We start from the raw sequence: 14,727 nt of genomic DNA, 5'->3' as shown, positions 1-14,727 counted from the left end.
GATAATATTTTGACATACTCATAGTTTGCTTTCCTGTTACTAGCGAGTGACCAGGTTTAGACATGCATATCAGGCACGGTAATTTACAAAACTGTTTCGTTTGTATACTTTCAGCTGGGAGAAATCCAAGTATATTTTTTACTTATTCTGTTTTGGAAAAAGCTATTAAAAATGAACGATTGATTCAATTTGAATCTTTAACAAATGATACATTTAATTTTATCATTAGCGGAGTGTATTATGTGTGTATATTAATTAGTGACAAATAGCTAACTGGCATTTCTTGTACAAGAACTGTAAAAAACCGGAAGAGGCGATTTTTTTTTAAATTGAATATTGACGAAGGCGTATGTTTTGAAATAACACTCAACAATGATTTTTATTATACTAAACACACACTACCTCAGCCATGAGAATAGGAAAAAACAATATTTTAAAGTATGACACAGACACAAGTGTGTCAGCAGGATGTAAAGGCGTGTCCATTTGCATAATTGAAGAAAGCGCTCACTGAAATATAATGAACATCTTAGTGATTGCGTCATAGTTTTTTTTCTAACATGTGAGTAAACATAACATAGTCTGACATGTGACAACATATGAGGGATGAAATTCAAATGTGTTGCTGACATATGTATTTTAAGAAACAACATTTAGAGTTTGTTAATTTCTTTTATCCTATTTCTTATAATCCAAAATGTTCTAACAAAAAAATAAATATTTAAAATTTAAATTTAAACGACAGCAAACAAATTATATAAAGCGTCAATTAATACATAATAGACTAGTATTAATCTAAAAAATGTAATGTAAGTAATATAAGTATAGTTTTTTATATATGTCACAGCCAATTTGCTTTATTAGCTGTTTAATTAACAGCTTGAAAGTTAGCTAGCTAGCTAGCAGCTAGATGTTTAGCCAGTTGATTAAACAGCTAGGCAAATGACTTGGATCGTTGACGTTTCATTACTTGCCTAGCCTGTTGACTGTTAATTGAAATTTAATTCCACATTCTGCCACTCTCAAACTCAAAACGAAGCTCTTCATCCCAATAACCCAACCCCTTCGACCACAATCCATTTTTGGTGACTGATAGAATGCATCTAATTTTTCATACAAAGGTCTATCCATATCCACATACATAGAGGCAACGATCCAATGAATAGCTTGTATAGACAGATCGCTATTTCAATCCGTCGATTGGTTATTGGCTTACTTATATAAATATTTGGATTAAGATTTCGGTCTTAGATGGCCAAAAATGGATTGAGATAGGTTATTGGGTTTGGACGATAGATTAGCGGCCTATCCCAGTCAAGAAATTATGGTTTAAAATATCTTGACAAGGTAATGGAGATTTTTCTGAAACTAATATTAAACAAGTGACACTATAACAAAAGTTGAATTTATAGTGGTATCAATTATTTAAAAACCTTGGTATAGGGTTTTATTATTTTTGTTAATACATAGATGAAAAATACTTTAATAAAGGCGCACATGATTTTCCACAAAATGTTATATGGATATTAATTATTTAAATATTGAATGATGTCACTGAGGGAAAGTATTTGTCAACTTTCAAAGAACACGTTTTAACAAATATGTGTTTTTGATGATCACTGAAACTGGCGAGGTGTGTGCTACACATATGATTTGGTACACATATGTAATATATTGATTATTGATATTACAAATAAGATGAATTTTTAATACTAAGATATAGAATACGATCTAGCCAAACTTACATAATTAGTAATTTAAGTATTACCTAATTTACTAAAAAGGATTTTAACATAAGAAAGTGTTCAATAACACTACTGACAGTCCTTCTAGGGAATGGTTCATTGTTCTTATGTTCTATGTTTAATTTACCACTGTTTAGCACATAAGGCTAACAGGTATTTATTCTATTATATAAAATAATAGTGATTAAATCAATTCCTAATCAATCTGTTGCCTATGTATTTTATTTTCCGTAATCAAAAAAGTTGTAATTAAATTTAATACCAGAAAAAATACACATTTGTTTGCACATATGAAACCAAAAAAAACACGTCATATTGATTCTTCAATCATTTTCATTTATCAATTGAGTGGTACAAGAACTCTCGATTACATAATTTCGAGAAAAGAAAAGATCTTTGTCAACACAGATAACAAAGAATTTTAGAAGAATTCTTGATTTTTGTCAAAGATGAGAGAATTTAACGAGCTCATAAGTTAGGAATGTGCTTATGTAATAGTAGTGTGTCCATGCTGCCAGATGATTCTATTATATCTTGGAAACTAACGAAACTTACGCCAATCGAAATATTTTATAAAAGAAAAAAAATTAAGAAATATGTCAAATTATTTTCTAAACTTTAAATGTAACAATATAGTAATAACAAGTGCTCTTTTGATTATTCATCTCTTCTGGAATAAAAGCAAAAATTCATCTTAGCAAATAAACTATTTCATTTCATTGACCTTTAAAAAACTTTTATACACAAATGAAATTTAGTTAATTTTATTTAGTGTAACCAGCCTGCATGTCAGTGTTAAGTGGTATATGGATGAAATAGTACAAGAGAACAAAGCATCTAGTAGTTCGTAGTTTTATTAGACATATTCTATTCTTATAAAAATTGGGTTAAATTAATAAATAAAGTCAATTAAATGTCCATAAACCTAAAAGGTTGTCCACTTGACCTCACCAAGATACTCACCCTACTCATCTCAAAGTGAAAGCCGCCCTATGGCCTTGAGAGTGAAAGTTTTACGTATATTGGCTCAGTAATTTACACGGTTGACATTAAAATGATATTTACCTACACGCTACTTCGTTGCTCAAGTGGATAGATTGTACATGTCAGCAAAGGGCCTGATTTAGAATCGCGGTGAAACAATTTTAGTATACGTAAAATATTATAATATATCTTCATTTTTCTTGTTTCGTAATTAGCTACTACTTATATACTTTAATTGTGACTCAATTAACCCTTGGTTTAGATTTTTGTTGATTTTATTGTACGTATATATATTTTATGTTTAGATTTTACTTGATTTTAGTTATAAGTAGTACTAATGTTCTTTTGAGATTTTTAAGGTGTTAACTATTAATATCTCATAAATATTCATGTCGAATAACAAACGTGAGAAACTAGCGGTTTAAATGAAATAATAAAATCTTTAATAGTCTTGTTTTTTAGTCTAGAATATTGCAGTTGACTCCATGATTTAAAAGTACGTTTTACTTTTAAAATGTTTACATAATTATTGATTTGAGTATCAGCTGGTGGAATCGGTGCCCAATGAAGTAATTCCGAACCCATTTGACTTAGCCCTTCAAAAAAGAGCGTACCAGTTCTTAAAAGGCAAAGTACTCTGGCTTTTAGAGTCCATGGCTGAAGTGATACTTCAGGTGAGCCTTTTCCCCCTTTCTATAAAAACAAAAAAAGCATGACGCCTACAAACATTGAATATTGTAATTTTGTGTGACGCAACATGCCTTTACAAACAATATCGTAAAACAAATCTTGCCCGGATTGTAGGTTGTACAAATTTGGCATTTCGCACATCACACAACAACTTTCTGATCACGTAATATGGTAATTTGGGGGCGTATTACCATCACATAACTATACAAAAATAAATATTTAATTTTCACTTGCATAATTACGGTATTTGTGATTTGTGTTTTCCGCTTTGGGCGAGACATATTCTAAAATGCATTATGAAATAAATACAATAGAATTGTGTTTCCTGGTTGTTCTAAAAGGGATTTGGCAACGCACAGGAGTGGGGATGAAAATCTTAGAACATTTGAAATATAGCAATAAGTCACACGCATGCCATCCAAGTTGGATGACCTGGAAAGCGAGACGGGATCTACGGGGCTCAAGACTGATCTGACTGCTGGACTGCTGACTGTTACTGTTGTTAGACCTAGAACCCATTGTGAACACACGCAAGCGTGAAGTATACGATCTGGGTCCAAAAATTGACGACTGGTTTTAGATAGAAGGTTCTTTTTATTTGGGCCTCAAAATTCTGGCAAACATACAAATTGACGTACATACGTAAGCGTTGCCGTCCTTACAACACAAACTATTGAAACTATTTCAATCAAGATTGAATTATTGGTAGTGTCCCAAAGAAAAGAAAAGCGTAATTACGACCTGGAAAATAATAATGAAAGAAGATCAGTGTCTTCGTCGTTGAGCATTTTGCTCGAATACCTGTTGTAACGTCGCATCAGAATTTAAAAAACTAAATGATCAGTAATGTGGCAGGGAAATTAATATTAATGACGATTTTACGTGGTAAATGCATTTTATTCATATAGGGAAATCGTTGGTACATATTATTACAAAAGTTTTACCGATATTTCGTTTTTCTTTCGCATGATTGTATGTTAAAACTAATAAACAAAATATGGGCTTTCACTGCGATAACGTCATACCAAAAATAAAACCAAAAACAGTGCAAACTTAGTTATTCCGAATAAAGATACATACAAGTCTACCGAAATTATCCACGGGGAATCCAGGGAGCGTTCGTCCTGCCCATCAGTCGAAGGAACTGAGGCCTTCGGTCCAGTCAATGGTTAAACTGCTCGAGGATTATCAATTTAGGCTAGAGAAACAGTACAGCATCATCCTCCACACATCATTCATGTTTATGGGCACAGTGAAGGTCAATATATCATTTATTTATAATTGTTTATAAATTTATATTGACTGCCAGCAATGACAATTTTTATAACTTTTCTATTTGTCCTTTTGTGTAAATTTGCTTTTTAAAGAAACTTATGTATCTTCGGAGGTCGGATTGAGTCTTTCAAAGCTGTGACCTGTGAATAAATAAAATCTTATCAGAGTCCAGACCCCAACAAGTAGGTCACACATGTCCGCCTCACCGGGTACATGCACCATTGAACACCCATACGATCCTTTATTAAGGAAACTGTCACGTTAGTAAGCGAGTTCATTCGCTGAGCGGGTAACATTTTTATTATACAGATGGACATCAAACAAATATAGGACATGTATTTTTCATAGGACCTTCAGCAAACGGGCAGGGCATATGCTTAAAATATAATGTTAAAGGCTGCCCATGGATAACTGTAGAGTTCTTACGGCTGTTGGTATAGACCGTATAAACTGTATTTCTAAACCTAGTCAAGTTTTAGAAATCTGTTTTTTTAGTCACGTGATTTTACCAAGTTAAAGTTGACCGGGCACATGGCGAGAGATAGCAGGTTGGAATGGACAAAAATAATTACAGAACGGCAACCACGCGATAGAAAAAGGAAACGAGGATAACAGAGTAAGACATGGGTAGATGATATAAAGAGAATAAGAGGCACAAGACGAGAAGAACTAACATCATAAAATAATGGAAACAAGTGGCCCATGTGTCACAGGACACGCTGATTACATAAAACGGGTCAAGTATTAGAATTAAGTTTTTTTGACGTAACTTAAAAAGTGGTAAAATATTATATTGGTTGTCAGCAATAAAGGCTTGACAAAAATAAATTAATAAAAAGGTTGCACAAATATGTGTCGTATTCGTATACTATTTTGTTACATACAATATAGACATTGCTGTGTTTCTTGAAGAGAAACACAAGAAAGAGTCTCTTTACGTTCGGATTTTGAGGTACTCTACACATATCTGCAGTAAACGGCGCTTTTGCGAGGCTGATCCATTTTGTGAGTCTACATGTAAGATGTCGCCGCCATTGTTCCGTCACCAATAACAATGGCAAAGAAGAAATATATGAAATATTCAAATTGCATATTTGATTTCTTAATATATTTTATTGTTATTGTATAATTTCCATTCTCTTTTATCATTGTAATATTTCCCTGTAAATATAGTGCATATTTGTACGCATGTATGTTGTGTGTGTGTGTTTCGTTTGTATGTCTTTTCAATATAAATACATTTAAAAATCCTCAAAATGATTAAAACCAAACCTAAGCCTAAGCTAATAAAATCGCGAACTCGTCCGCGTCGCCAAGCAATGTGTACCATAATGTTTATTCAAGCATGATATAGGCTCTAACATGTATAATACTCAGTTTTAAACAAACCATGATCGAATATTGGTGTCAATAATAGTGAAATGTAAGTATTTAGGCTATACAAAGACATGTTACTGAGTTTGTTGGGAGTAATCTCTGTACGAACAGAACTAATGTGGAAAGTCCTTTTATAGATTCCTTTTTTATTTTTTGCCGTAGACACTATTTTTGATACGAAAAAAGGCCGATAATGTACCAGCAATTTTTTATTCCGCATATATTTACTATATTCACACTATATGATTTAATAAATATATCTTTAATTATTATTAAATACTGTACAATTAAAAAAAAAATTAAACTCAACTTAGAGGTTTCAAATTAGAACTTATTTTGGTATTTGTAACCATATTTCTCAGCACCATTAATTTTCAAGTCCCTAAATTATAACAGTAAAATGAGGAACTGGGCAGACGGTTCCGTGTATCAAATCTTTATTTTATTTTTGCTCTCAAATATCACACATGTTAAAATACTTAAAAAAAATGTTAGAAAAATACTCGTGTAATATCATGAGAACGAAAAAAAAGAAAGAAGGTGCAGCACTAAAAAGTTCCATGAAACTTCCTCACAAATCAGTCGCAACACACAACTCACAAGAGTAATCTCTTCAGAGCAAGTGCTTACCTCTCAAAACCAGTTATTACGTCAGCATTCGACTCATATATGCCAGGAGCTTGTTAATAAATTTGTTCTTATAGATTAAGAATGAATAAAGAAGAAGAAGAGAAGAGTCGACCGTCGTCACGGCGTAACTCGGTTAGCCTGTCTCGTCGTAGTAGTGTCGACAAAACAGTGCATTCAACAAACTCAACACCAAAGAAAACTCAAAAGTTTGACTTTGTCGTTACGGGAAAGCAGATATTAAAAAAGTAAGTAAAATTTAAAAAAAAGACTCACGAAATTCAAACTTAATGTCGTAACAAGTTTAGTAACGCACACAAAGTAAATGTCAAATGTCTAATCATTCATTTCAATTAGGCCTAATAAAAAACACTTTTGAAAGTCTAAATTACATGTTAAAAATTACTAATCCCTTCCAAAAGGTTTTATATTATAAAATTGGGCCAGAATACTCTTTTAAAATAGTTATTACAATATTTTGTATACATTGTGTACATATTAGTAAAAATAACACTCAAATCGTTTTACAATGCAGCAGATTTTTATGTAGATACATGGTGCTCACATATCTACAAATATTGCAACTCCACATTTTACATTATTGTTTATAAAAATAGAAATAAGAAATAATTAACTATAGTCAGTATGGGAAAAACAAATCTTGGCATCATCATCATAATCTTATTATCTCAACTCTCGCCGGGAATTAACATTTACAAAACTCTGAATCTTCTAACGCATTTACATAGGAGAGTTTTCAGAGGAGTTGTTTGGATTATAACTTGCAATTGAGCTTTATCTCTGGACGAAAGCAGAATACGAAATAATGTATCTTCTAAGAATAGAATTGTATTAACTATGGTGGAGCATGCCCTTCCACAACATTGCTGTGCTTAACCAAGGTCCTTATAGTAATAAATTATAACATGTCACGTATAAAATAATAACATATGGAATGCAATAAACATTTGAGTTTGAGAAAAGAGCTCATCAATTCTTTAAAACCCGGCAACGCACTAGCGAGCACTCCGGCATTGAGAGTATCCATGGGCCACGTTATCACTTAACTTCAGATGATAATATACTTAATGGAAATCTTTTCTATTTCAAAAGTTACTACTGAGTAATAATGTTAATATTACCTTTGTTTAGAAGTGACAGAGCTCAATCCCTTCCTGGTGGTTTGCGGCGACAGTCAGCTGATTCGTTGAGAAAGAAAATCGATTCGCCAAAGAGAATTCAAACTAAAAGTCGTGACGCATCGTTGGATGATGATATGTCTTTGGATTTATCTCAGGTATCTTATTTATAATTTTATTAATAACAGTTGTTAGTTCAATGTTTAACTGCTAAGTAGAGATCGTGAGGATAATGGCTGATCACATAAGTACCTACAGTTCACTTACTTGCTTTTAAATAATTAATGAAAAAATTTTAAGCGTTTGTTTATGTGGCAAAACAATTTAATTTGAATATACTTTCGAAAAAGATAATCTAATCTTAAAACAATTTCTATTCGTATTTATATTATCGTTTAATATGCATTATTTGAAAGGTGAAAGCTAAAATTGTCCTGTATCTTATCGAAGACATTTATAATTCTAATTTGCCGTTTCAATTTATGACTAATTAATTTTGAAAAATATTTCTCCACAAACGCTTCGAAAGTAAAGCCTTAAAATTAAATTTTCTTTTAAAAATAAATTATATGACAGAAAGATATTGAGTAAAAACAAATTGTTTAAACATACTTATTGGTTTTATTATCACATTCAAATTTTTATATGACTTCAGTTATTATAGTAGTTTCTGACTAGTGCATATTAAAACGTATGTTATAAGCGGCTCAAGAAGGAAGTATGAAGAAGCTCCTTCAACTTCGGTTTTGTTCCCTTTGGAATAGACACTCTTAGGCCTTTGGGTTCCAATGCACAGGCGTTAATAAATGATTTCAGTTGGCGTCTGGTAGATAGTACCGGTAAACTTTTAACGATAGCTCAACAGCAGAAATCAGCAGCAGAAATACTAGGGACCAAACTTTTTAATTTTGGTTCTAATTTTTTTTTCATTAATTTTTTTTTTACTATGTAGGTTATAGTAAATACTGTAAATTTGATTGTTATGTTTAGATTTTAATAAACGAAAGTTATACGTAATTATGTATTTATATTATAAGGATATTAAATTCATCTTTGATAGACTAAATATGATATCAAAAATTTAATAGACATACACTTACATATTTATTATATCAGAACATAAGTAATCTATCAAAGGAGAAAATAAAACAAACAAATACAATACAAAAGTTCATATTAAATAAAACTAAACAGATAAAAAACTAAATAAAATTAAAGGTCATAACCTAAACTAAATGAAAACTTAAACCTCATTAAGAGCATGATAAATAAACAAGGTTACGGAAACTTGGCAGACTGTTTTAAAACACATCATATTGCACAACAAAGAACGATTTGGCAGCCATCGATGCACAATCTTATGAATTGAGGACGTAAATAATAACAAAAACGTATAAATGTAAATAAAAATGTGCCTAACATTTCGCAAGTAAAACTCGAGCGTGACTAACAAAAAATGTGACAATCGGCCGAGTGAAAAAATTTTAGAACACTCTTATCAAATATTATTAAAATAAAATCGAACAGATATCTAAATTCACAAACCAACGAAAATGTAATGAAATTTAAAAATATTTTCTTCTTTCTCCCCTTAGGTGTCAGATTTCGAGGATACCAATTCAAAATATGGTGTGAAAAAATTTACAACATCAACACCTAAGAAGGTGCACAGGCGGCTTATTCAGAGTGTGCTGACAGACAAGCACAACAAATCACTTGAATCTCGGAGCAAGGAGAGCTCGTTCAGTCGGGACAGCAAATCCAGTCTTGGTGCTTACAGGTGCGTATTAAATGGGGTTCACCAGAGTGATTAGGCCAGAAATATAAAAAAAACATAAGTGAGCTAAAACCTTTCTAGGTTTCTGTATCTGTTTCATGATCTTTTGTTAATCTAATAGGCAAGTAGGTGATCAGCCTCCAGTGCCTGACACACGTCGACTTTTTAGGTCTTAGGCAAGTCGGTTTCCTCACGTTGTTTTCCTTCACCGTTCCAGCGAATGTTAAATAAGCACACAGAAATAAATTCCGTTGGTACACAGCCGAGGATCGAACCAACGATCTCAAGAATGAGCCCCGCACGCTGAAGCTACTAGGCTAACACTGATCAGAGCAGTGTTTGGCCCAAAATATAGTAATATATAGATAGAGCCGCTTGTATCCCAATTCCATCATGGGTCCGATTTGAAACAAGAGATATTTCGGTTCGAGATGCACAGTTGATTTTATTAGGCCTTTGACCTAACAATAATAATATTAAGAGTCTTTATTCCACTCTGCCATCTCTGGGATATCTTATAAGTTATATTCCTTATGACATTACTTAATTATAAATGCAACAGTCACAGAGTTGTAATCTTGTTTAAGAATGAAAAAAAGAATACCGAAAAAAATGCGGGTTTAACATGAAAATCTTATATCTTTATATAGTGATGTTTATAGACATACAATGAGCACAGAAATGGAATGCTCATCAGCATCACCTGGCTCTGCTCCATCATCCACTGACAGCGTGCATGGGTTCCCACCGGACACGTTAATGTCTTCAAGAAGTCAGGATCTGCTGGACAGGTGAGGAGGGAAAATGGCAATTTTTATGACTTAAGCAAGTTTAATGTGACAAGCATTTAAAAAAATTAAACAAAACAAATTCTATAATTTCTTTTATTTAATAGTTTAGTGTGAAGTTTCTATAAACTAAACGAAAATTGATATCATAGTGTAAAATTAACCATGTATAGATTTGTTTATCAGGCTGTTCAATCTGGATATTGGTGAGTTATGGCCAAAACCTCTTCTTTTGAGAGGAACCAATGGGATTATATGATGCCTTGCGTTAGATACCCAGATGTTAGGGTATACGAAATTTTCATTTAGTTAAAGAGCTGGCCCAATCAACCTGACTCTTAAATCGCAATGTAAATGATATATTAATCTACCCTTTTAATTACGTTATTTATCTTCTTTGTTCATAATATTGTTGACAGCTGTTGCGTTAGTACGTGGCAGGAATCTGATCCCAAGCCAACTGGAGAATGGAGCAATTTTTGGGCTAATTACAATAACTCTTTAGCCAGGGTTCCTATAAGCCGATATTATGACCAATGTCCCACACCGTACCGTACTGAGGACTTTGAACTCACGGATTTTGGTAAGTAAAATTGTTGCTTGGTGATATTGAATTTGGGATAACGCTTTACACTAATATAAAGTATATTATGCAAATGCCTCCGCATTTTTCGTACATTTTGTGCTACATTACCTTGTGTTGTGTACACACACAACTTTTAAATTGTTTCAAGAATAGCAATTCAAATGATTTTCAAGAATGTAAGACTACATCAAAATAAAGAAAACACGATTTTTCTAAATCAAATAATTTATTCACTTAGGCCTATTAAAAAGGCATTTATGAAAGTCAAAATTAAAAGTTAGAATGTTTAAAGGTAATGACTAGTATCCCTTGCACAAGTTCCATAAGAACTTTTATTTAAGAATGGGAAAAGAGACTTAGTTAAATAGTTATTACAGTATTTCGTATACGTATTGATTTGATAATAATATAAATAAATAACTGATACACTAAAATAAAATAGGCGCATTTAGTTGTAAAAAACAATGCAGCAGATATATTTATATATTCTTATGTAGATACATGGTGCTCACATATTTACAAATATAGAAACATGCAGTTAAACAGCTACGTCACAGATGATTTCTTTAAAAATTTCATATTACATATTTATGAAACAGACCAATTGCTACTTAAATTATGTTCCTTATTAATAGTGCGGCTCCTGGCAAATAAATATAGAAATGTATTTATCAGGGTCAACTGAATTACTTATCAAAATAGCTTGGATGTAAATTTGTGGTCTATAATTTAACTAGTTTTTTTTGGGAGTGTATGTGTATGCTTACGTGATTTAGACCATACTTACCAATAGTGCTATGTATATATATCTTTTAGGTCTAGGCCTCAGATTTCTGTATCTGTTACTTGATCATTTCTCAATCTAATAGGCAAGTAGATCAGCCTCTTGTGCCTGACACGCGCCGTCGACATTTTGTGTTTAAGGCAAGCAGTTTCTTCACTATTCGAGCCCATGTTAAATGCGCACATTGATAGAAAGCCCATTGATGTACAGCCGAACCTACGACCCCAGACCCCAGGGTTGAGTAGCACTTAGAAGCCACTGGGCCAATACTGCAATACTGCTTCTTAACATATCATATGTTTGTTTTGGGTTTATTTTTCAGATCTCTCGAATGAAGGCTTAAAACGCTCACCTGACGACATAACCAACATAAATTACATAATTCGCAACGAAGGATTACACCTTACCCCACGTGAAACGCAAAATATCATTAAATGTACACACATTTTAGGGAATGTCCTCACAAAAGCGATAGAAAGGCAATCCAAAGAAAGTCAAAAAGCATTTCCTGAACCTATCATAGATCTTGAAAAAGATTTAAAGAAGAAATCAATGTCGTTAAATCTGAAGGAGACAGTGCTACCTCTAGAAGTGAAAGAAGAGAAGACATGGGAGTCTGTGCCGACACAGACCGACATTTCGCTGCCGAACACCAAGAGTGCGCCGAAGATTTTTGAAAAAATTCTTCGTCAATTGTCAAAATCATCACTCGAAGAAAAGGTGATAAGTGAAACTCCGGAAGAAAGTCAGGAGACGAAAAATGAGGAAGTCAAAGAGACAAATTAACTTAAAATGTAAAGCTGAAGAAACAATCTCTGAGGATATTTTTTTAATATTACTATACCCATTTGTCAATTACCATTCTTATCATATCTTGTCAATTAAACACAAATAGAGAGAGATATTCTGAGATGGCTATTTCAATCGCTTGCCACCTGTTAAATTTGATGACCGACGCGACTTAATGTTAGTTCCAACATTATGTGGATATGTCTTCGTGGTCAGGTATTCCGATGTTCGAGCAATTACTTACACACTTATAAAATACCAGCAGTTCTAATTTATCATAAATTTAGATAAATAAATCCAGATCAATTTTATTCACATCATAGGCGGGTAAGATTGCACAATTTTTAGAATCAGGCGCATACACTACCATCGTACCAAATTCTCGTATATTGTCCTGACAAAAAACAGCAAACGACTTACTCTGAAAATAAATTTCATTCGAAATGTTTTCATTCACTTCCAACAGTTTGTTAATGAAATATCTGTCCTTTAAATACATGTATTTGGTTTCAACGTTATGTATTACTCGTATTTTTCTCACTAGGATGTAATTAATTATGTTTTATTTATTGTATTAAAGTTATTTGTGCTGTGCTTAATGTAAATATATTATGGAAATGTCTGTTTTACTACAAGATTCGTTTGGAAATCTACATATTGCGTTTCATTTAATAAATAACCTGTAGTCTTCTTCATTCTATGACAATCTATTAATTTATTTTATTTTATTAATCAAGTCATATGGAACATGGTGTAATGGTTGCAGCTCCTTACAAATGTAGTGTAAAAGAAAAAACTTGGCGATTAAAGAGTGGCGGAGAGTTTATTCAGTTCTTCTCTTCCGTTCTACGCCCTTGATTTGAGAATTGGCAGTAAATGTAAAATTAGAATCATAAAATGTATATTTCTTTTTTTGACTCTCATAAGTGTACATTACCTATATATATATATATATATAAATGACAAGCTGTAGTTTTTGGCCGATCAATCTCAAGACTGGGCAACACACCCAAACATTTTGAACGAAGTTCAGTACAGACGCTCCTCAGTACCAGATCCTTCCACTTGTAATAGTAAAAGCGATTTCGATAGTATCCTTAAGTCAAGTAATAGACCTTTATTGAATAACAACCCATATAAATAAAAATAAATAAAAAAATCATATTTTTCCATAATTTATTTGAAATCTATACACAGTTAAAATCTATTCAATAAAATAACTAAAAATAATATATTACTTAATTTAAAATTTTGATACTTTGGGAGAGACAAATGACACGAACGAAAATCGATCTTATGGAAAAAACAGTGGCGTAGTTAAGCATATCTGCTCCGAAAGTTTAATCTGAAACCAGCGAAGATATAGCTGAAGAGGAAAGAACAGTTTAACACTGGATCATATACGCTTGCGACACTATTAGCTATTTAAATTTATTATATGTTCTGAAATATTTTCGCCATAAGACCAATGTTAATAAAACGATATTTACAACCGAAACAATCAGAAGATCCTTTTAATTCATAAATTCAACTACAATTGTTTGCAAATCATTTGAGACAACTCTTATTCATAGATTTTCCTTTCAACCAACATCAGAACAGGATTTCGAAATGATTACTTTGTTTCTATTTTAAAATATTAAAACTGTTTTATTTTCTTTCGTCCATTGTCAGAACTAAACACATATTTTGTTTGTCTGCGTTAAAGAAAATGTATACAAGCAAACATATTTCAATACACAAAATTTTGAACTCAAATGTGTTAAGGCTATTTTGGGTTGTCTCAAATTCTTTGCAAACACAAACTTACACTAGCTAGAATAATTCTTAACAGATATTAACATAATAAGCGTAAATGACGAGGAAACGGAAGATTATTTGTCTGAAGACATGATTAAATTATCTAAATATGATTCTTCTTAAATGTGGACTTTATTTTCAATTAATGAGACTTATATTTTAACTGAGTTCAAAACAGGCGGTTAGAGTATGTATATTATTGGAAACTGATAATATTTCAGTTTTAGGATTCCAAGAATGTGATAAATTTGTATCGTTAGGAATTTTGATAGACACATATGTATGTATGTATGTAATGTGTATGTAATGTATTTGGTTTTTATAAGTAAAATTTTCTATTAAAAATATCGTAAACATGTTTTGTTA

At 32.1% G+C, this 14,727-nt stretch overlaps 1 protein-coding gene across 1 annotated transcript; it reads left to right on the top strand.

The window, feature by feature from the left end:
• Window positions 1–6,066: 6,066 nt before the first annotated feature.
• On the top strand, window positions 6,067–13,101 carry LOC111001485. The gene is made up of 7 exons (XM_022271407.2): window positions 6,067–6,117; window positions 6,776–6,946; window positions 7,851–7,995; window positions 9,433–9,617; window positions 10,277–10,405; window positions 10,822–10,985; window positions 12,095–13,101. Exons 2-7 carry the CDS (start codon window positions 6,783–6,785, stop codon window positions 12,556–12,558), a joined length of 1,251 nt encoding a protein of 416 aa, XP_022127099.2. The 5' UTR covers window positions 6,067–6,117; window positions 6,776–6,782; the 3' UTR covers window positions 12,559–13,101.
• The last annotated feature ends 1,626 nt before the right edge of the window (window positions 13,102–14,727 follow it).

The sequence above is a fragment of the Pieris rapae genome, chromosome 22 (assembly GCF_905147795.1).
Source record: "Pieris rapae chromosome 22, ilPieRapa1.1, whole genome shotgun sequence".
Classification (NCBI taxonomy): Eukaryota; Metazoa; Arthropoda; class Insecta; order Lepidoptera; family Pieridae; genus Pieris; species Pieris rapae.
Note: the sequence above shows the minus strand (reverse complement) of the source record. Positions and strands in the feature narration are given on the sequence as shown.

What these genes read in the sequence shown, in the direction of transcription:
- LOC111001485 (XM_022271407.2), top strand. Translation starts at nt 6,783, where the DNA reads ATGAATAAAGAAGAAGAAGAGAAGAGTCGACCGTCGTCACGGCGTAAC. An exon ending in AGTCAGGATCTGCTGGACAG is followed by an intron (nt 10,406 to 10,821) that starts GTGAGGAGGGAA and finishes TATTGTTGACAG; the next exon opens with CTGTTGCGTTAGTACGTGGC. An exon ending in CTTTGAACTCACGGATTTTG is followed by an intron (nt 10,986 to 12,094) that starts GTAAGTAAAATT and finishes TTTATTTTTCAG; the next exon opens with ATCTCTCGAATGAAGGCTTA.